Source organism: Notolepis coatsorum (genome assembly GCF_963971535.1).
Source record: "Notolepis coatsorum genome assembly, chromosome: 2".
Taxonomy (NCBI): Eukaryota; Metazoa; Chordata; class Actinopteri; order Aulopiformes; family Paralepididae; genus Notolepis; species Notolepis coatsorum.
This window is the reverse complement of record NC_140166.1, coordinates 225,596,542-225,617,772: the sequence shown is the minus strand read 5'-3', so window position 1 is coordinate 225,617,772 and position 21,231 is coordinate 225,596,542. Positions and strand designations below refer to the sequence as shown.

At 45.7% G+C, this 21,231-nt stretch overlaps 1 protein-coding gene across 1 annotated transcript in view; it reads right to left on the bottom strand.

Moving 5' to 3' along the window:
- LOC311223823 (protein TALPID3-like) overlaps positions 1-21,231 on the bottom strand; it is a gene marked incomplete at both ends in the record, with an annotated part of 71,181 nt that overhangs the window by 17,358 nt on the left and 32,592 nt on the right. The window contains 4 exons of the mRNA XM_084308588.1: positions 1,227-1,371; positions 2,090-2,292; positions 3,753-3,877; positions 4,769-4,953. Of these exons, the coding sequence (XP_084164714.1) occupies positions 1,227-1,371; positions 2,090-2,292; positions 3,753-3,877; positions 4,769-4,953 (658 nt within the window). The remainder of the gene's footprint in view (positions 1-1,226; positions 1,372-2,089; positions 2,293-3,752; positions 3,878-4,768; positions 4,954-21,231) is intronic.

Below are 21,231 nucleotides of genomic sequence, written 5' to 3'. Positions count from 1 at the left end.
GATGTTTGTCTGTCAGCGTGATCGTAATGTTTGCCTGTAAACATGTGATTGGTTGCAGTATATTCAGCTGAATTAAAGGGACACAGGAAGCCTACTACTCACTGGAGGAAATGCATTCACCTCCTAACACGTCGATTATGGGTCAAATTAGATCGGTAAGAGATTCATAATGTCGCTATCTGTACATTTTGGGTTTATCGCCCAACACTACTTCAGTATGAGCAAAATCAACATTCAGACAACAGCGTATGAAAAAGCACTGTTCCGGCCCGGTCAACAACGTTAGAACAGGGGCGGCCGGGTAGCACAGCGGACTAAGCGTCTGTCTACCACCGCAGAGACACTGGTATCGAATCCGGCTGTCAGCGGTGCCTCCGGCTTGGCCGGTCGGTGGGGGTGGGTCCTGGTCGTTGTAAACAGCGACTCCTACAGGTCGGTCGGGGCGCCTGCAAAGCGAGGGAGGGAATTGGGGAAGGTAGTGTGAGCCTCCCACGCGTTACACTTCCCCAGTGAGAGTCCTCGCTGTCAGGTGAAAAGAGGCTGCTGGCTGTCTCCACATGTATCGGAGGACGCATGCGATAGACTTCAGGGCTCCCTAGACTGGCAAGTGGGGGGCAAATGCGCGCAACGACCAGGAAGGGGAGGGGGGAATTGGCATAACGACTAAATTGGGATGGGAGAAAAATACAGAAAAAATGGAGGAGAAAAAACAACGTTAGAACAGGTGATGGTGTGATGATGTCACTACAGGTGATGGTTTGTGATGTCACTACAGGTGATGGTGTGATGATGTCACTACAGGGTGATGGTGTGATGATATCACTACAGGTGATGGTGTGATGATGTCACTACAGGTGATGGTTTGTGATGTCACTACAGGTGATGGTGTGTGCTGTCACTACAGGTGATGGTGTGTGATGATGTCACTACAGGTGATGGTGTGTGATGATGTCACTACAGGTGATGGTGTGTGATGATGTCACTACAGGTGATGGTGTGTGATGATGTCACTACAGGTGATGGTGTGTGATGATGTCACTACAGGTGATGGTGTGTGATGTCACTACAGGTGATGGTGTGTGATGATGTCACTACAGGGTGATGGTGTGATGATGTCACTACAGGTGATGGTGTGTGATGATGTCACTACAGGTGATGGTGTGTGATGTCACTACAGGTGATGGTGTGTGATGTCACTACAGGTGTGTGATGTGATGGTTTCAGACCTGCGGGTGTGGAGTGCTGAGGAGGTAGTGTCTGCTCCAGGCTGCTCTGCTCTGAGGGCTGAGGGGTGCCCAGGGGAGAGGGCTCACGGCTGGGTATCCCTGGGCTGGGCTCTGGGGTCGGCACCGGGGTGGGTACCAACCTCTCCTGGAAGAACAAGACACATTGAATACAGTCAACAGGTCAAGTGTCCTGCTGAAGCAGCTCAGTTCAATTAAATTAAAGGTCCCATGCATTATAAATGGCATTTTCCCGTGTTTAGCATTTGTATCCTGGCAATTGGGGATTATATCAATGTGGTCTGTGTTGTTAATTATCATATTGACTCATCAGTCTAGTCTCGAGTTCACGAGATCTTCCCTCACTCAACTGTTCTGATTTGACGGTATTGCTGACGTGAATAAGGTACTGATTTGCAGTAACGCCCCCTCTGTGGTTGTAGCGCATAGTGTAACCCGACACTTCCTCAAACGGGTTTTGACAGAGAGGCAGAGAACGAGAGAGAGAGAGATAGAGAGGGAGAGAGAGAGAGGGACTGGCGGGACCGCGTGCAGAAGTGTGTGTAAATGTGTGTGGGCCATCTCTCTCCCTCGTCGGAGCATCGTTGCTCGTTCTCTCTCTCACTCTCTCTCATATGTATCACGCTGTGTGGGTGACTGTCACTCAAAGCGCTTATGGGCGGAGCCCATCCAATAACAGCCTGAAATCCTGAGACTGAAAAATTATGCTTTTAAATGTACAGATGTCTTCCATAGACTCACAGGAATTATGTAAAGTTGCCCAAATAGTGCAAGGAATAGCAATGCATGTCCCCTTTAAATTAAATTAAATTAAATTCAGCTAAGATTAGACAACATGGTACTACCTCCAGTGGTGGTGGTGGTGATGGTGATGGTGGTGGTGGTTCCTGGGCAGGTGGTGTGTGTCTCTCCAGTCCCTCTCTCTCTCCCAGCATCAGAGCCACCATCTCAGCCAGAGCCTCGTCCACCAACAGCCTGACGAGCTCCGAGTCCACCGGGACGCCAGCGTCCACAAACAGCTGGAGGCCTGCGGGCCCTGCTCCCTCTACTACACACACACACACACACACGCACACGCGCACACGCACGCACGTGCACACGCACACACACACACACACACACACACACGCACACACACAGACACACACACACACACAGACACACACACACACACGCGCGCACGCACGCACACGCACGCACACAATAAACAAATGTACACATGCACACACACAAACAAATGTACACACAAACAGACACACATGCACACACAAACAGACACACATAGACACAGTCACACACATAGAAATGTACACACGCACACAGACACAGATACGCACACAAAATAGGCATGAATGCACACAAATGTACACGCACAGACATACACAAAGACTCACAGACACACAAATACGCATGCACGCACACAACAAACAACACACACACACACACAAACAGATACATGTACTTCATTAAGGCTGGGCAATTAATCACATTTTATTTTCAATTAGGATTTTGGCTTCCAACGATTATGAAAACAAGGTAATCAACTTTTAGCCAGATCATGTTTTTGTTTTTAAGTTCAATAAATGCATGATGTTTCCAACGTCAATGAGTAATTGTCTTAAATAATTGTGATCACAATATATATTTTTTAAATATTATGTTTTTGGTAGATTTCTATTGGCTTTTATTGGACAAGTCCGGCAGAGAGGAAGAACGGGAGGAGATGTGGGGGAAGACATGCGGCAAAGGTCGCCGGGTCTGGGAGTCGAACCCGGGACGGCCGCGTTGCACCTCAGTGCGTTACGTGGTGTGCCACCCTGGCGCCCCTTGTGATCACAATATTGACCAAAATAATGTTGACTTGATTACGATTCTGGCTATAATGGAGCAGCTCTAGCTCTCTTTTTTTATCCACTTTTTCTCCTCCTATTTTTCTGTATTTTTCTCCCATCCTAATTTAGTCGTTATGCCAATTCCCCCCTCCCCTTCCTGGTCGTTGCACACATGTGCCCCCCACTGGTCGGTCTAGGGAGCCCTGAAGTCTATCACATGCTTCCTCCGAGACATAGGAGACAGCCAGCAGCCTCTTTTCACCTGCAGCGCGGACTCTCATTGGTGAAGTGTAACGCGTGGGAGGGTCACACTACCTTCACCATTTCCCTCCCTCGCTCGCTGTGCAGGCGCCCCGACCGACCTGTAGGAGTCGCTGTTTACAACGACCAGATTACCACCCACCGGCTTCCCTCCCGCTGACTCTGCCAATTGTGTCAGTATGACGACCGGCCAAGCCGGAGGCACCGCTGACAGCCGGATTCGATACCAGTGTCTCTGCGGTGGTAGACAGACGCTTAGTCCGCTGTGCTACCCGGCCGCACTAGCTTTCATAAGAGTGTGAGAACAACACAGATGACTAAATTAACTAGAGTGTAAAAGACCTGTGAAACCCCCCCATGACTTTATAACACAGAGAGATAACTGAAGTGATATTTCATCGTCCTCTCTGCTCACCAATGTCTGAGGCGGCGCTCCTCTCCTCTGGCTCTGATTGGGTAGTGGAGTCATTCTGGGTGGGGTCAGAGGGAGGGGGGCGGTACAACTCAGAGATCATCCTGGCCATCAGCTGTTGCTCCACCCTGCAGACAGACAGGACAGATGGACCTATCATGCGTGTTGTAATCTTTCTGCCCAAATAAGGGAGGGCCAATGAATGGACACGACAGCACGACAGCTTGGTCTTTATCTTGCCTGAGATCTTCTAGTGTAGATTTATCTTTCGATAAGGCAGGAATTTTCTATTTCAAAGCGGCAATTTCTTCATAATTTCACAAAAGCTTGACACTTGACATAATACATACGTAGATATAGATAATACATACGTAGACAAGAGAAGAGACCAATAGCGCTGCTGTACTGAACAACAGGCTGCTTAGTGGTACATGTAGTTCTTTTTGTACGACATTAAAACCCTTATAACTACCTTGTTTCAACCAAAAATTCAGTTGTAGCTGGTCCATCAAAGTCTCTCCGACGATTAAACCCATTTGTGTCTTGTAAGGCGTCCATTTGGATCAAGGAAATGGCTTTCTGCACTCGTCAAAACTCCATTGTAGTGGATGAGAAGTAGGGGAAAGTTACCTTCAGTGACGTCACGGCACTGATAGCGTCTGATAAGCTTTTTGATTGGCTCCATACATGTTATTCGTGCATGGACATTTTTAACCCTTTCTGAGTGGAATTTCCGGCGTCAAATGGAAAAAAATTAAATGTAAACTACCCATAGTTGAAGAGTAGGGTTTAACCTGCAAGTGGGCCTTTAAATGAGCTGTCAAGTTAAATTAGCTAGCTGGTACATACAAACCCCTTTAATTGTCTAGTGTCCAATGATACCTCTATCTTTGTTCTAGCTTTAAAATGGAGGCCGCTATGACTTCTAGCTTTAAAATGGAGGCCGCTATGACCTCTGAAAGGCAGTAACGTCGGCCCTATCGCTGCTCATCAGGCAGGCAGTAGGTTGTGTGTCTCACCAGTCCACCAGGCGGTTCTCCAGGGCCTCCCGGTGCTGGATCAGGCTGAGGACAGAGGCCTGCTCCTGGGCAGGGAGAGGAGCAGAGGGTTGGGGAGGGAAGGCTGGTCCGTGGTACATGGTAGCTGGAGGAGAGGGCTGGCCGTCCAGCTCTATGTCCGTGAGGACACTCTCCTCCCGAGACTCCTGTAGCAGACAAGAGAGAGAAGACATTCAGCTCCATCTCTACGTCCGCAAGGACACCCTGAGAGAGGAAAGAGATGCACATAGTGGAGGAGAGGAGAGGAGAGGAGAGGAGGAGAGGAGAGGAGAGGAGAGGAGAGGAGAGGAGAGGAGAGGAGAGGAGGGAGGGAGGAGGGAGAGGGAGGGAGGAGGGAGAGAGAGAGAGGGCAGGAGGGAGAGGGAGGGAGAGAGAGGGAGGAGGGAGAGAGAGAGAGAGGGAGAGAGAGAGAGAGAGAGGGAGTTCCAGTCAGTCAGTTCCAGAGCTGAAGTTGGAATCACTATCCTCTCCCCCAGGATGGAGTGTCATGTAATGCCATGTAATGCAGTGTACAGTAATGTAATGTAATGCAGCGTACAGTAATGTAATGTAATGCAGCGTACAGTAATGTAATGTAATGCAGTGTACAGTAATGCAATGCAATGCAGTGTACAGTAATGTAATGTAATGCAGTGTACAGTAATGTAATGTAATGCAGCGTACAGTAATGTAATGTAATGCAGCATACAGTAATGTAATGTAATGTAATGCAGCGTACAGTAATCTAATGTAATGCAGCGTACAGTAATGTAATGTAATGTAATGCAGCGTACAGTAATGTAGTGTACAGTAATGTAATGCAGTGTACAGTAATGCAATGTAATGCAGAATACAGTAATGTAATTCAGCGTACAGTAATGTAATGCAGCTTACAGTAATGTAATGTAATGCAGTGTACAGTAATGTAATGTAATGCATCGTACAGTAATGTAATGCAGCGTACAGTAATGCAATGTAATGCAGCGTACAGTAATGTAATGTAATGCAGTGTACAGTAATGTAATGTAATCAGCATACAGTAATGCAATGTAATGCAGCGTACAGTAATGTAATGTAATGCAGTGTACAGTAATGCAATGTAATGCAGTGTACAGTAATGTAATGCAGCGTACAGTAATGTAATGCAGTGTACAGTAATGTAATGTAATGCAGTGTACAGTAATGTAATGCAGCGTACAGTAATGTAATGTAATGCAGCTTACAGTAATGTAATGTAATGCAGTGTACAGTAATGTAATGCAGTGTACTGTAATGTAATGCAGTGTACAGTAATGTAATGCAGCGTACAGTAATGTAATGTAATGCAGCTTACAGTTATGTAATGTAATGCAGTGTACAGTAATGTAATGTAATGCAGCTTACAGTAATGTAATGTAATGTAATGCAGTGTACAGTAATGTAATGTAATGCAGCGTACAGTAATGTAATGTAATGCAGCGTACAGTAATGTAATGTAATGTAATGCAGCGTACAGTAATGTAATGTAATGTAATGTAATGCAGCGTACAGTTATGTAATGTAATGTAATGCAGCTTACAGTAATGTAATGTAATGCAGCTTACAGTAATGTAATGTAATGTAATGCAGCGTACAGTAATGTAATGTAATGCAGCTTACAGTAATGTAATGCAGCTTACAGTAATGTAATGTAATGTAATGTAATGCAGCTTACAGTAATGTAATGTAATGCAGCATACAGTAATGTAATGTAATGCAGTGTACAGTAATGTAATGTAATGCAGTGTACTGTAATGTAATGTAATGCAGTGTACAGTAATGTAATGTAATGCATCGTACAATAATGTAATGCAGCGTACAGTAATGCAATGTAATGCAGCGTACAGTAATGTAATGTAATGCAGTGTACAGTAATGCAATGTAATGCAGTGTACATTCATGCAATGTAATGCAGCTTACAGTAATGTAATGCAGCTTACAGTAATGTAATGCAGTGTACAGTAATGTAATGTAATGCAGCGTACAGTAATGTAATGTAATGCAGTGTACAGTAATGTAATGTAATGCAGCTTACAGTAATGTAATGTAATGTAATGTAATGCAGTGTACATTCATGCAATGTAATGCAGCTTACAGTAATGTAATGTAATGCAGCTTACAGTAATGTAATGTAATGTAATGTAATGCAGCTTACAGTAATGTAATGTAATGCAGCTTACAGTAATGTAATGTAATGCAGTGTACATTCATGCAATGTAATGCAGCTTACAGTAATGTAATGCAGTGTACAGTAATGTAATGTAATGCAGTGTACAGTAATGTAATGCAGTGTACAGTAATGTAATGTAATGCAGCTTACAGTAATGTAATGTAATGTAATGCAGTGTACATTCATGCAATGTAATGCAGCTTACAGTAATGTAATGTAATGCAGTGTACAGTAATGTAATGTAATGCAGCTTACAGTAATGTAATGTAATGTAATGCAGTGTACAGTAATGTAATGCAGCATACAGTTATGTAATGTAATGCAGTGTACAGTAATGTAATGTAATGCAGCGTACAGTAATGTAATGTAATGTAATGCAGTGTACAGTAATGTAATGCAGCATACAGTTATGTAATGTAATGCAGTGTACAGTAATGTAATGTAATGCAGCGTACAGTAATGTAATGTAATGTAATGCAGTGTACAGTAATGTAATGTAATGCAGCGTACAGTAATGTAATATAATGCAGTGTACAGTAATGTAATGCAGCGTACAGTTATGTAATGTAATGTAATGCAGCGTACAGTAATGTAATGTAATGCAGCTTACAGTAATGTAATGTAATGCAGCATACAGTAATGTAATGTAATGCAGCATACAGTAATGTAATGCAGTGTACAGTAATGTAATGTAATGCAGTGTACTGTAATGTAATGCAGCGTACAGTAATGTAATGTAATGCAGCGTACAGTAATGTAATGTAATGCAGCGTACAGTAATGTAATGTAATGCAGTGTACAGTAATGCAATGCAGTGTACTGTAATGTAATGCAGTGCACAGTAATGTAATGTAATGTAATGCAGCGTACAGTAATGTAATGTAATGCAGTGTACAGTAATGTAATGTAATGCAGTGTACAGTAATGCAATGTAATGCAGTGTACATTCATGCAATGTAATGCAGCTTACAGTAATGTAATGCAGCTTACAGTAATGTAATGCAGTGTACAGTAATGTAATGTAATGCAGCGTACAGTAATGTAATGTAATGCAGTGTACAGTAATGTAATGTAATGCAGCTTACAGTAATGTAATGTAATGTAATGTAATGCAGTGTACATTCATGCAATGTAATGCAGCTTACAGTAATGTAATGTAATGCAGCTTACAGTAATGTAATGTAATGTAATGTAATGCAGCTTACAGTAATGTAATGTAATGCAGCTTACAGTAATGTAATGTAATGCAGTGTACATTCATGCAATGTAATGCAGCTTACAGTAATGTAATGCAGTGTACAGTAATGTAATGTAATGCAGTGTACAGTAATGTAATGCAGTGTACAGTAATGTAATGTAATGCAGCTTACAGTAATGTAATGTAATGTAATGCAGTGTACATTCATGCAATGTAATGCAGCTTACAGTAATGTAATGTAATGCAGTGTACAGTAATGTAATGTAATGCAGCTTACAGTAATGTAATGTAATGTAATGCAGTGTACAGTAATGTAATGCAGCATACAGTTATGTAATGTAATGCAGTGTACAGTAATGTAATGTAATGCAGCGTACAGTAATGTAATGTAATGTAATGCAGTGTACAGTAATGTAATGCAGCATACAGTTATGTAATGTAATGCAGTGTACAGTAATGTAATGTAATGCAGCGTACAGTAATGTAATGTAATGTAATGCAGTGTACAGTAATGTAATGTAATGCAGCGTACAGTAATGTAATGTAATGCAGTGTACAGTAATGTAATGCAGCGTACAGTTATGTAATGTAATGTAATGCAGCGTACAGTAATGTAATGTAATGCAGCTTACAGTAATGTAATGTAATGTAATGCAGCATACAGTAATGTAATGTAATGCAGCATACAGTAATGTAATGCAGTGTACAGTAATGTAATGTAATGCAGTGTACTGTAATGTAATGCAGCGTACAGTAATGTAATGTAATGCAGCGTACAGTAATGTAATGTAATGCAGCGTACAGTAATGTAATGTAATGCAGTGTACAGTAATGCAATGCAGTGTACTGTAATGTAATGCAGTGCACAGTAATGTAATGCAGTGTACAGTACTGTAATGTAATGCAGCGTACAGTAATGTAATGTAATGCAGCGTACAGTTATGTAATGCAGCGTACAGTAATGTAATGTAATGCAGTGTACAGTAATGTAATGTAATGCAGTGTACAGTAATGTAATGTAATGCAGTGTACAGTAATGTAATGTAATGCAGTGTACATTAATGTAATGTAATGCAGTGTACAGTAATGTAATGTAATGCAGTGTACTGTAATGTAATGCAGCGTACAGTAATGTAATGTAATGCAGCGTACTGTAATGTAATGTAGCGTACAGTAATGTAATGTAATGCAGTGTACAGTAATGTAATGTAATGCAGCGTACAGTAATGTAATGTAATGCAGTGTACAGTAATGTAATGCAGTGTACTGTAATGTAATGCAGCGTACAGTAATGTAATGTAATGCAGCGTACAGTAATGTAATGCAGTGCACAGTAATGTAATGCAGTGTACAGTAATGTAATGTAATGCAGCGTACAGTAATGTAATGTAATGCAGTGTACAGTAATGTAATGTAATGCAGCGTACAGTAATGTAATGTAATGCAGTGTACAGTAATGTAATGTAATGCAGTGTACAGTAATGTAATGTAATGCAGCGTACAGTAATGTAATGTAATGCAGCGTACAGTAATGTAATGCAGTGCACAGTAATGTAATGCAGTGTACAGTAATGTAATGTAATGTAATGCAGCGTACAGTAATGTAATGTAATGCAGTGTACAGTAATGTAATGTAATGCAGCGTACAGTAATGTAATGTAATGCAGTGTACAGTAATGTAATGTAATGCAGTGTACAGTAATGTAATGCATCGTACAGTAATGTAATGCAGTGTACAGTAATGTAATGCAATGCAGTGTACAGTAATGTAATGTAATGCAGTGTACAGTAATGTAATGTAATGCAGTGTACAGTAATGTAATGTAATGCAGTGTACAGTAATGTAATGTAATGCAGCGTAATGTAATTACTCGTCTACTAGATACAAGGTGAGAACATCAAGGTGAGAACATCCGGATGACTTGGAAACCAGGATACAGTACACGACACTATCTGAAATGAGAAGCTACCGAATTGTGTGGGATTTCAAAAAGAATATTGTAAAATAAAATACGCTGTAAATAAAGTACTGTGTTTGATACATACAATTAATACATATTGTAACTGAGGGGTACAATTCCCTGACTGTATTGTTAGATATGGTATTATTAAACCACTACCTCTTGTACTTTAACTTCTGGCCATCCAGTACATGATATAAATATGATGAACACTTTCCCACCTGATGAAACGAAGTCCACACAAATGTACAAATCGAATATTTAATATAGCAAAAGGTATATACAACGTTCACTTGTTTACACTTATGATTTGAAATATGCACTTGTATGGCAAATTAGTATTCGTAGGTAAATCAACATTGAATGTCCAATCTCTGGTTACGCAGGGAGTAAGTATACAACCTGTTTCTTTAGGAAACTATAGCGATGGTACTTAAATGATTATAGCTGGATACACTAAGGGGGGGGGGGGGTCCCGCTGGTTGTAAGACAGTAGGAGGGGGGGGTTAGAGAAGCCGCTGGCGGTATCCCATCTGGCCAAAGTCTTGAACACGGTGCCCACAGAACCTCGGTCCGCAGACGAATACAGCTGGACCCTCTGGTGGACGGTAGCTGCCGGTCCACAACGGAGAGACGTGAGGCGACCTCACTGGTGTAGAGCGCCGTCTCACCTGGAGTCCTCTCCGGGGGGTAGTTCCAACACTCCGCAGTGTTGGCCGTTATCCATGGAATAATCAAAGCACCCAAAGCATAATCCAAGCCGTGGAAGGCTCGCCGTCGTCCGGGTAGAGTAATCCAATATACAGGTCCAGTCGCCCTGGCCCGGAGCTCCTCGGATGCAAGCACCACTAGTGGTCTGCCCAGCCTGGTTAAGCGTCCAGATAACGTCAGGAACGATGGGGGTACTGATAACTTTATAACTCTAACCGAACGATGCACCATACATAAATAGACTATTATTAGCTTAATAGAATACGTCCAACTCGACGGTATAGTGCCAAACTATGACTATTCAACTATTAATCCACACGATATCTCAATGCCTATTCTGAGGCCAAGTAGGCCTTACTACACCACACGTGCGTCGTGGGTGAGGCTTCGCGTCTGTTACCCTGTTGGAGGGTAAAGAACTGGACTAAAAGGAAAGTTCTACTTACTTGCGCCATATATATATGCGCTATGAACAAATAGTACCATTCGTATTTTGCCAGACGTATTACTACGCTGGTACCGGGGCTTGCCACGACATGTTGGGCGGCACGATTGAACTTGAACCTAGGGGTATGGCTGATGGCGCCAGGTTCTCGTCCAATGGTGGAATGAAACTATTATGGGCTGTTCAGTAGACTAAAGGGATATTCAGTGCATATTGTACAAGGAATATACAGGGGATATCAAACGATATACAAACACTATTCAAATATATATAAATAAACATATATATTCGGTTTAATCTGATCCTTCACAACAGCCGCCCCCTAATTAGTCCCACCTAATTAGCTAAGCAGAGACAGATTAACCGCACTGTCTACCACTCAAGGTCCGCTGTAAGGGTCAGTCAACTCACAAAGTCATGGGGTCATGGTCATCATCGATAGTGTCTGGGAGTCGGGGCAGTTCTATTAGCCTCGCCACGGGTCGTGTGTAAGTGCGCCCTTGGACGAGTACTTCAGCTGCTCGGACCTTGCCATCGGCACCGGTGATCACTTTGCTTACGCGGCCAGCCGGCCACATAGCTCTGGGTAGTGACTGGTCGATAATCATGACGACTGTTCCTTCTGTCAAATTGTCTCTCTCTTTTACCCACTTCTGGCGGGTCTGTAGAGACGGTAGGTAGTGGAGTAGGAAGCTGCTCCAAAACTTGTCAGCTAGTACTTGACTGTACCTCCACATTCTTCGGCCGTTCGCTTCTTCAGGCCTGTACATTGTCTGGGGTAGCGCGGGGTCCAGCCGCCCCATTAAGAGTGTGTTGGGGTTGACTGGGTCGACATCTGCTACATCACTGGAGACGTAACCGAGGGGCTTTGAGTTCAATACTCCCTCGATCTCCGTGAGGACTGTCATTAGGACTTCCTCCGCCACAGTCTGGGCCCCAAGCACGGCGTACAGGGCTGTCTTTATGGAACGTACTTCTCGTTCCCAGGTTCCACCGAAGTGGGGTGCGTTCGGGGGATTAAACTGGAAGTCAATCTGGGATGGAGCTAGGTGGGTCTTAAGTTCTGGGCCCATAGCTTGGAAGCTCTCTCTCAGCTCTCTTTCTCCGCCTTTGAAGTTTGTCCCGTGATCAGACAACAATGTAGACGGTTTTCCTTTCCGTGATGTGAATCTTCAGAAGGCCATAAGGAATGAGTCTGTGCTCATGGTCGGAAGGAGCTCGATATGTATCGCTCTGGTGGTCATGCATTTGAATACGATACCCCACCGCTTCTCGGTTCCTCTTCCTCTCTTTATATACAACGGGCCAAAACAGTCCATGCCTGTGGAGTGGAATGGCTTGTCGCCGAGTCGGAGGCGACAGGGAGGTATGTCAGCCATCCGTGGTATGCTGGGCTGCGCGCGCCACTTACGGCAGTCTAGACAGGTTCGCTGGAAGCGCCGCACTGCTTCTCTCCCTTGCAGTATCCAATAACGACGTCTGATCTCCGCGAAGACTCTCTCTGCTCCTGCGTGGTGTACATCCTCGTCGTATTTCTTTATGATCAGCTCTGTGACCTTGTGTCGGCTGTTCAAGACTATCGGGTACTTAATGTCATCCGGTAGATCGGGGGCTCTCCGCAGGCGACCACCCACTCTGATGAGATTATGGGCGTCACTCTCTGGTGCCAGGTGGGGCAGTCTGCTGTCTGATGGGACGGGGTTTCCTCCCTGTAGACAGTCTAGCTCGTCGGGGAACGAGTCTCTCTGGGCTCGTTGTAGTAGAAGAAGTTCTGCTTCTTCGTAGTCAGCTGCTGACATGTCAGTGGTGGACTGAATCTCTGGGTGGTGCCACAGGAATGTCCTCTGCTGCGCACTCTCTAGGGTAATGCAGTCATCTATGTTGGGGTCTGTGGAGGCGACTGTGCTCAGTCCACAGAACATAGGTTTCTTGTTCTCAGCCTCCTCGTTACTTGCTTCCCGTGGGGTGGGCGTAGGCCACTCTCCTTCCGGGAGCTTGAGGAATTCTGGTCCGTCGCTGTAGATGTTGCGACGGGTGAGGTCATCCAGAGACATTCCCCGGGTGATGACGTCAGCTGGGTTGTGTTTGGTGTCCACATACCGCCAGCTCGCTGCTTCGGTTAACTCTTGAATCTCGGTGACTCTGACTCCCACGAAGACTTTGTATCTGCATGAATCAGACTTGATCCATGTGAGTACTGTCGTGGAATCTGACCACAAGATTGTTCTGTGCACCGGAATGGTGAGTTCACGTTGGATTAACGTGGCTAGATGCGCTCCTGCTAGGGCTGCGCAGAGCTCTAGACGTGGGATAGATTGTTGCTTACGTGGGGCTATTCTTGAGCGGGCCAGGATGAAAGCAGTGTGTATCTTTCCTCCCTTCTCTTGGGCACGCAAGTAGGCCACCGATCCATAGGCTACTTCGGAGGCGTCGCTGAAGACGTGTAGATCAATCTCGCATGTCTCTGGCCTCACTGTGGATGGGAAGTAGCTGCGGCGTATATTGACGCCTGGGAGTGAGCGGAGTTCCGTCTCCCACTCTCTCCATGTTGAGGCAAGGTGTGCGGGTATTGGGTCGTCCCAGCCCTGGTCCTTGTCCCATAGTGCTCGTACAATCATCTTTGCCCTGGTGGTGTAAGGTAGAATACATCCCAACGGGTCATATTGTCTGGCGAGTGTTCTGTACACACTCCGTCTGGTGGTCGGTATCGCCGTCGACCTTCCCTGCTCTGGAGCCAAGGGTTTGTGTCTATAGTGGAGCGAGTCTGTTTTGAAGCGCCAGACTAGTCCTAGTGTCATTTCTTGGGCGTCTCCTGGGATGGTCGCCATCCAGGTCTCGCTGCTGGCAGCCTTGTCCGCGGGGGAGAGGCTGCGCAATACGTGCGGGTCACTGCTGGCCCACTGCCTGAGATCAAAGCCGCCTTTGATCAGGGAGGCGCGTAACTTGATTAGGAGAGCCTCGGCTTCTTCTTGAGTCGAAACGCTTTGTAAACAGTTGTCCACGTAGAAACTGTTCTTCACACTGTGTCGGACCTCTTCATCTGCTGTTGGGTCCTCTGCGACGTGTTTCTGTAGTGCAAATGTAGCACAGCACGGGCTGCATGTGGTTCCGAAGGGGAGTACTTCCCACTGGTAGATGGCTGGGTTCTCATCTCCGATCCTCTCTCTCCATAGGAACCGCAGCAGGGGCTTGTCCTCCTCTACTAGTCTCACCTGCAAGAACATCCCTTTGATATCCCCGCTGATAGCCACCTTGTCCTGGCGGAAGCGCAGTAGCACGCCTAGTAGGGAGGGGCCGAGTGTGGGGCCGGGCAAGAGCACTTTATTCAGATTTTGGGATCCGATCTGGTAGCTGCAGTTAAACACAATGCGATCCTTGCCGTTGTGATGGACCTTGTGATGCGGCACGTACCATGATTCGGTCGTCTGATCGGCCTCTTTAATGTCAATCTTTGTTACGTGTCCCGCTGTGATTAGCTTCTCAATCTCAGCGCGGTACACACGCTCTTGAGCGGGGTCTTTGGCTAGGCGCCGCTCTGTGTTCAATAGATAGCACTCCGTGGCGTCTTTCTTTGCGTGAAAGGTGGGCATTCCCTCTCGCCTCAGGAGTGGAGTTGCGTATCTCATCACTCCGCCAACTGTGACTCTCTTTGTCCCTTGCTCGAGTAGGTTGATGGCGTAAATGTCTTCTTTAGAACGAATATCTTTCTTTTCGTTCTTAAAGGGCATTGTCTCTAGTGTCCATAGCCTCTCGACATGCTGCAGGAGAGTGGTGTCTTCTTCTGTCGTTCTGGAGTGGAGGCAGCTAGTGGCTGCTGTTCGGTTGAGAGATTTAGCGAGGGGGCCTTGTAGGGTCCACCCTAGGCGGGTCTCGACTGCTGCAGGACAGCCTCGGGGTCCTGTATGGACCCGGTCAATCGGGACTATGAGTTCTGCATGGTCGGAGCCTATCAGCAGGGTCGGGGTAGCGCCGTCTATGAGCGGGATAGGTAGTTGTCGCAGGTGCACATATTTATCCATCAACTTGGCGATAGGGTAGGTGTACTGCGATAGTCCTATTTCTTGGCTGGTGAAAGCATTTGTAATCTTATGCCGTCGCTCTGGCTGCCCGTTTGCTGTGATAGTGAAGGAGACATTCTCGCCCTTTATCGTCTTTAAATCTCTTCTTATTGTCCGAATCGTCATTTCGTTCTTGCTCCCCCGCAGTCCCAGCTGGGCCGCAGCGGACGCGAGCAGAAGGGTCTTCTCTGACCCGTCATCAAGGACGGCGTAAGTGTCCATGACTTTATCTTGGTAGCTCAATGTCACACGGACTACCTTTAAGAGGACTTGGGCGCCGCTGCTGCTGGCGGGGTCAATGTACATGACACTTGCCTTGGTGCCGCTCGGTGGTGCAGGTGGAGGCCGTCTTCTGTTACTTTCGTGTAGTATATCTAGATGGGCTCCGTCGCACCGACTGCACCTTTTCTTTAGGCGGCATTCGGCTGCCATATGTGGTCGCGCACATCGGTAACAGCGCCTGTTGGACTTTATCCATTGACTCGCTTCTTCTGCATTCATCTTTGTGAATAGGTCACATTGTGACAGCCAGTGTTCTTTCTCACAGTAGGGGCAAACCATCTTCCACTTCTCTTTTCTCGAGGGGGTACTGTGGCTCTTACTGCTCGGTACTGACTCTGATTGGTGCATGACAGTCACCGATCTTCTTCCATCATTTATTCTCCTGGGTCCCTCTCTGGAGCTTGGCGTGCTCCGCCCGAACGTATCCAGTCGTAAGCTGCTGACTTCTCTCGCCAGGAAGTCGGCTAGATCAAGGAGGGATGGTTCGGGGCCGTTGGGATCCCGGTAGTCTCTCTGCCGCCTAAAACGCTCTTGTCTTGCGGGTGGCAGCTTCTCCAAAATCCTCTCGACGTTAGAGTTGGCGTATAGCTCATGCATGCCCTTTTCCCGTTGCGCTCCCAGCATCCCTACCAGGGACTGCACTTTGATTGACAGGTTGTCTAATGAGCGATTGTCTGTGGCTGGGGGTAGGCGATCAATATGCCTTATCTCTTGGATTACGTAATCCCATATACGTCCATATCTCTGGTCCAGCGCCGCTAGGGCCGCTGTGTATGGTGTCGAAGAGGTGGCATAGGCTAGCGCTATATTGTGCGCTCGCGGTACTTTCAGGTGCTTCAGTAATATTGCATACTTGTGGCGTTCATCAGCGACATCCACCATCATTGTCTCTAAGCACATCCGGAGCTCCGTGTACTGTGCTCGACTCTCATAGGCGAAGTCTGGAAATGACGGCGTGGCAATGTATGACGCCGTGGATGGCTGATACATCGGCGAGCGTTGGGGGAGAGACCTCCTGTGCGAGTCCCCTCTTGCGCCTCGCTGTGGGCTGGTACTGACAGGGTACCATGGCCCGCTGGTCCAGGTGCTATTCCTCGGGGCTGGTCGTGCGTCGTGCTCACCCGTGAATAGAGTCGGGGGTCTGTAGCGCAGCGCCGCGGGGGTATAGCCTGGGCTGTACTGGACCTCCTGGTCCGGTGGAGTACTGTGCTGTCGTCGGGCTTGGTTCTCCTCCTCTCCCTCTTCTTCCTCTATCAGATCTTCCAGATCCTGTAATCGTTTATTTAGCTTCTCCGCAGTGTATGCCGCTCCTTCCTTGTAGCTGGGTCTCGCTTGGACCGGTCTGGGAAGGGGGTCTGCGGGGGGTATAGGCTCGGTCCGTTGGTCAAGTTCAGGGTCGCTTGCTCGTTGAGGAGACGCTGCCCTTGACTGTTGTCTCGACGAGTTCCTTGAACCCCTGGCGGAGGGAGAGGGTGTTGCCTTGCGGATCAGCTGCTCCATTAGCTGCGCTTGTAACTTGTCGCACTCGACTTCGCGCTTGGTGAGATCTGCTTCTCTTTGGGCACCGGCGCTGGGCGTCGGCCCGGTCTCTTGCCATATTCTCTTCCGTCTGAAGGCGTCTCATCTCCAGGCGTGTGCGCTCTTCTTCGCTCCGTTGTTGCGCTTGGAGTTGTTCGCGCTCGCTAAGCGCCTGTGCTTGGAGACGATCGCGTTCACCCTGAAGTCGATCGCGTTCGGTAGAGGCTGTCAGGCTGACGAGGAACGCCTGTTGTAGCATCCTCTCCGCTTCGCTGGGGGAAGGCGGTTGTGGAGGTGAGCCGCTCCTGCGTGAGCCGCTCCTGGGGGTACTCGTTGGGGAGTCCTGGAGCTCTATTTCCTCGGCGCTCTCCTCCTCTTCTTCCGTGCAGAGTTCTCTCTCTGTAGGGTTGTCTTCCTCCCGGGGCTGGTCGGGGACTACTTCTTCGGTAGTGGCGGGGGGTAAAGGCATGTCAGCTCCCTCCTGGTCCCCACCGTGAGCCTGGTCAGTTACATTAGGACCTACTAGGGCCTCTGTGGTCGGGGAAACCTGGTCGTTAAGGTCAGACATAATTTTACTTTCTACTTTTACCGCGTTTACCGCTTGTCGAAGGCTAGGTAGTTGACTGACAGTGTAATCCTCTAAGTACTGAGGTGGCTGTCGTCTGCGCCGCGGGCGTTCTAGGTTAGGAGGACCGTTTCGTGGAGTGTTCATCATAGGCCATTTCAATATTAATAACACTATATTAATATTACACTAGTTACCCTCCGGCTCGAAGGACCAATTGTAACTGAGGGGTACAATTCCCTGACTGTATTGTTAGATATGGTATTATTAAACCACTACCTCTTGTACTTTAACTTCTGGCCATCCAGTACATGATATAAATATGATGAACACTTTCCCACCTGATGAAACGAAGTCCACACAAATGTACAAATCGAATATTTAATATAGCAAAAGGTATATACAACGTTCACTTGTTTACACTTATGATTTGAAATATGCACTTGTATGGCAAATGAGTATTCGTAGGTAAATCAACATTGAATGTCCAATCTCTGGTTACGCAGGGAGTAAGTATACAACCTGTTTCTTTAGGAAACTATAGCGTACTTAAATGATTATAGCTGGATACACTAAGGGGGGGGGGGGGGTCCCGCTGGTTGTAAGACAGTAGGAGGGGGGGGTTAGAGAAGCCGCTGGCGGTATCCCATCTGGCCTACGATTTCTTGGGAGAATCCAAAGTCTTGAACACGGTGCCCACAGAACCTCGGTCCGCAGACGAATACAGCTGGACCCTCTGGTGGACGGTAGCTGCCGGTCCACAACGGAGAGACGTGAGGCGACCTCACTGGTGTAGAGCGCCGTCTCACCTGGAGTCCTCTCCGGGGGGTAGTTCCAACACTCCGCAGTGTTGGCCGTTATCCATGGAATAATCAAAGCACCCAAAGCATAATCCAAGCCGTGGAAGGCTCGCCGTCGTCCGGGTAGAGTAATCCAATATACAGGTCCAGTCGCCCTGGCCCGGAGCTCCTCGGATGCAAGCACCACTAGTGGTCTGCCCAGCCTGGTTAAGCGTCCAGATAACGTCAGGAACGATGGGGGTACTGATAACTTTATAACTCTAACCGAACGATGCACCATACATAAATAGACTATTATTAGCTTAATAGAATACGTCCAACTCGACGGTATAGTGCCAAACTATGACTATTCAACTATTAATCCACACGATATCTCAATGCCTATTCTGAGGCCAAGTAGGCCTTACTACACCACACGTGCGTCGTGGGTGAGGCTTCGCGTCTGTTACTCTGTTGGAGGGTAAAGAACTGGACTAAAAGGAAAGTTCTACTTACTTGCGCCATATATATATATGCGCTATGAACAAATAGTACCATTCGTATTTTGCCAGACGTATTACTACGCTGGTACCGGGGCTTGCCACGACATGTTGGGCGGCACGATTGAACTTGAACCTAGGGGTATGGCTGATGGCGCCAGGTTCTCGTCCAATGGTGGAATGAAACTATTATGGGCTGTTCAGTAGACTAAAGGGATATTCAGTGCATATTGTACAAGGAATATACAGGGGATATCAAACGATATACAAACACTATTCAAATATATATATATAAATAAACATATATATTCGGTTTAATCTGATCCTTCACAACACATATATCATTATCATACTGTATGTTAAACTACACTGTAGGTTAAATTGTTAGGCCCTACAAAAACTAAATAAGCTGATACGTAGTAAAATATACTACCACTACAAAAATATGTGAGTCCTTTACATTATGTATTTTAATGTATTTAATCATGTATTTATGCTTGTCATTGAAAATTATCGAAAGAATGAATGAATTATTTGACTGCTGATGACGTAACGAGTGGTGTCCCATTTCCTAGGTGAAGATGTCAAGGGCACTCCAAAACTAGGGCTCGGGCCAAGGGAAGGGGATTGGGATTGGCCCTTGGGAGTCTCAGTCTTGTGGTTTCTACTGGCACGTCAGAGAACCCACCGGGGAGCCATATTTTAGTACCCAGGAACATCTTTACCTCTTCTCATATTCTCTTGAATATATAAAATTATGCAGAGAGAGAGTGAGTCAGACTGCATGCTGGTGGGTTTAAGTGTGGAGGTGGTGTTGAATAAGGCAGCTGTGTCGAATTACACATCCCAAAAACCTTCCATATGTTCTTTATTTTCACTGCAGATCAATGTTTGGATCCTGCATGGATTGAGACGTTTGTGGTGGAAACAAAAGACACTTGGATGTTTTTTTTTAAGAAGCAAGTGCCTTTTCCACAGCCCTCCCTGAAATCTGAGTTGCATGTGTGTGATGTCACTAACAGTCTGAACCTCTCACGGTCCAATAGTGGTAACTTGACACCTTTAGCTTCAGCACAGACGGCTGAGTAGGTATTGACATTTATCGAAAGAATATAAGCTGCCGACTTGCATTTACTGGTGAATGTCAATGGGTGCTCATTGTCAATTACCATATTCATAGTTCCTTGTATTTTCAATGAGGGCAAAGGTGTAGAGATGCTGCTAAGCCATTCACAGTAGTTTATTGAACGATATGGTGGAAAAGGCATATTTATATAGATTGTTATTCAATGTAGAAATTCTTTTAAGGGTTTAAAATACACCTGGAGGGAATCCTTAAGAAACCCAGTTGGTGCTTGATGGAGCCTACTGTACAGTATGTTTACTACTAGGGATATTCAATATTGGCTTTTTTACAGATATCCGATATACCGATATTGTCCAACTCTTAATTTCCGATACCGATATCAACCAATACTGATATATGCTGGGTTTCCCCCCCCAAAAACACAACATTATGCATACTTTTCACAATAAATAAAATAAGAATTTGTTCTTACTTGCTTGCCTGGGTAAATATAAAGGTTAAATAAATGTTAAAAAAAACTGCATTCTGGTGGGTTTAAGTGTGGAGGTGGTGTTGAAAACCGATACCGATCATTTCCGATATCACATTTGAATGCCAATATCGGCCGATAATATCGGTAGGCCGATAATATCGGACATCCCTATTTACTACTCATCAGACCAAACTTTCTTTCTTCTCAGCCTCTATTTCATAAGTTAGGTATCCTCAGTGTTTATCAAGTGAATCATCTCCAGATTGGTTTATTTGTGTATAGTTCTTTAATTAAAAAGAGCCCCCTTTCTTTCATGAGCACTTCCCAATCTCAGTTTAGTATACTCTACCGAGGGTCAAAGTTGTGGAACTCTTTGCCTCCACATATTTTGGATTTTTCTTTTCTGAAGTTTAAAAGAGCACTGAAATCACATCTCCTAGCTCACCAATATTTTCCATATGGGCTCCCTTCACAAACTGTGGTCTGATGGCTTTCTTTTCAGAGGTTGTATTATTTTTGTTGTATTTTCTTCATTTCTTCCTGTCATTATTTGTAGTTTCTTTACTTTCTTTTCTCTAAACTTGAAGCCGTAAGGCATCCTACTTTTTTTTTTTTTTTTTTTATATATATTGATGTAATCTGAGTATAATTTAGCTTCTTGGAGAATGCCACATGCAAGCC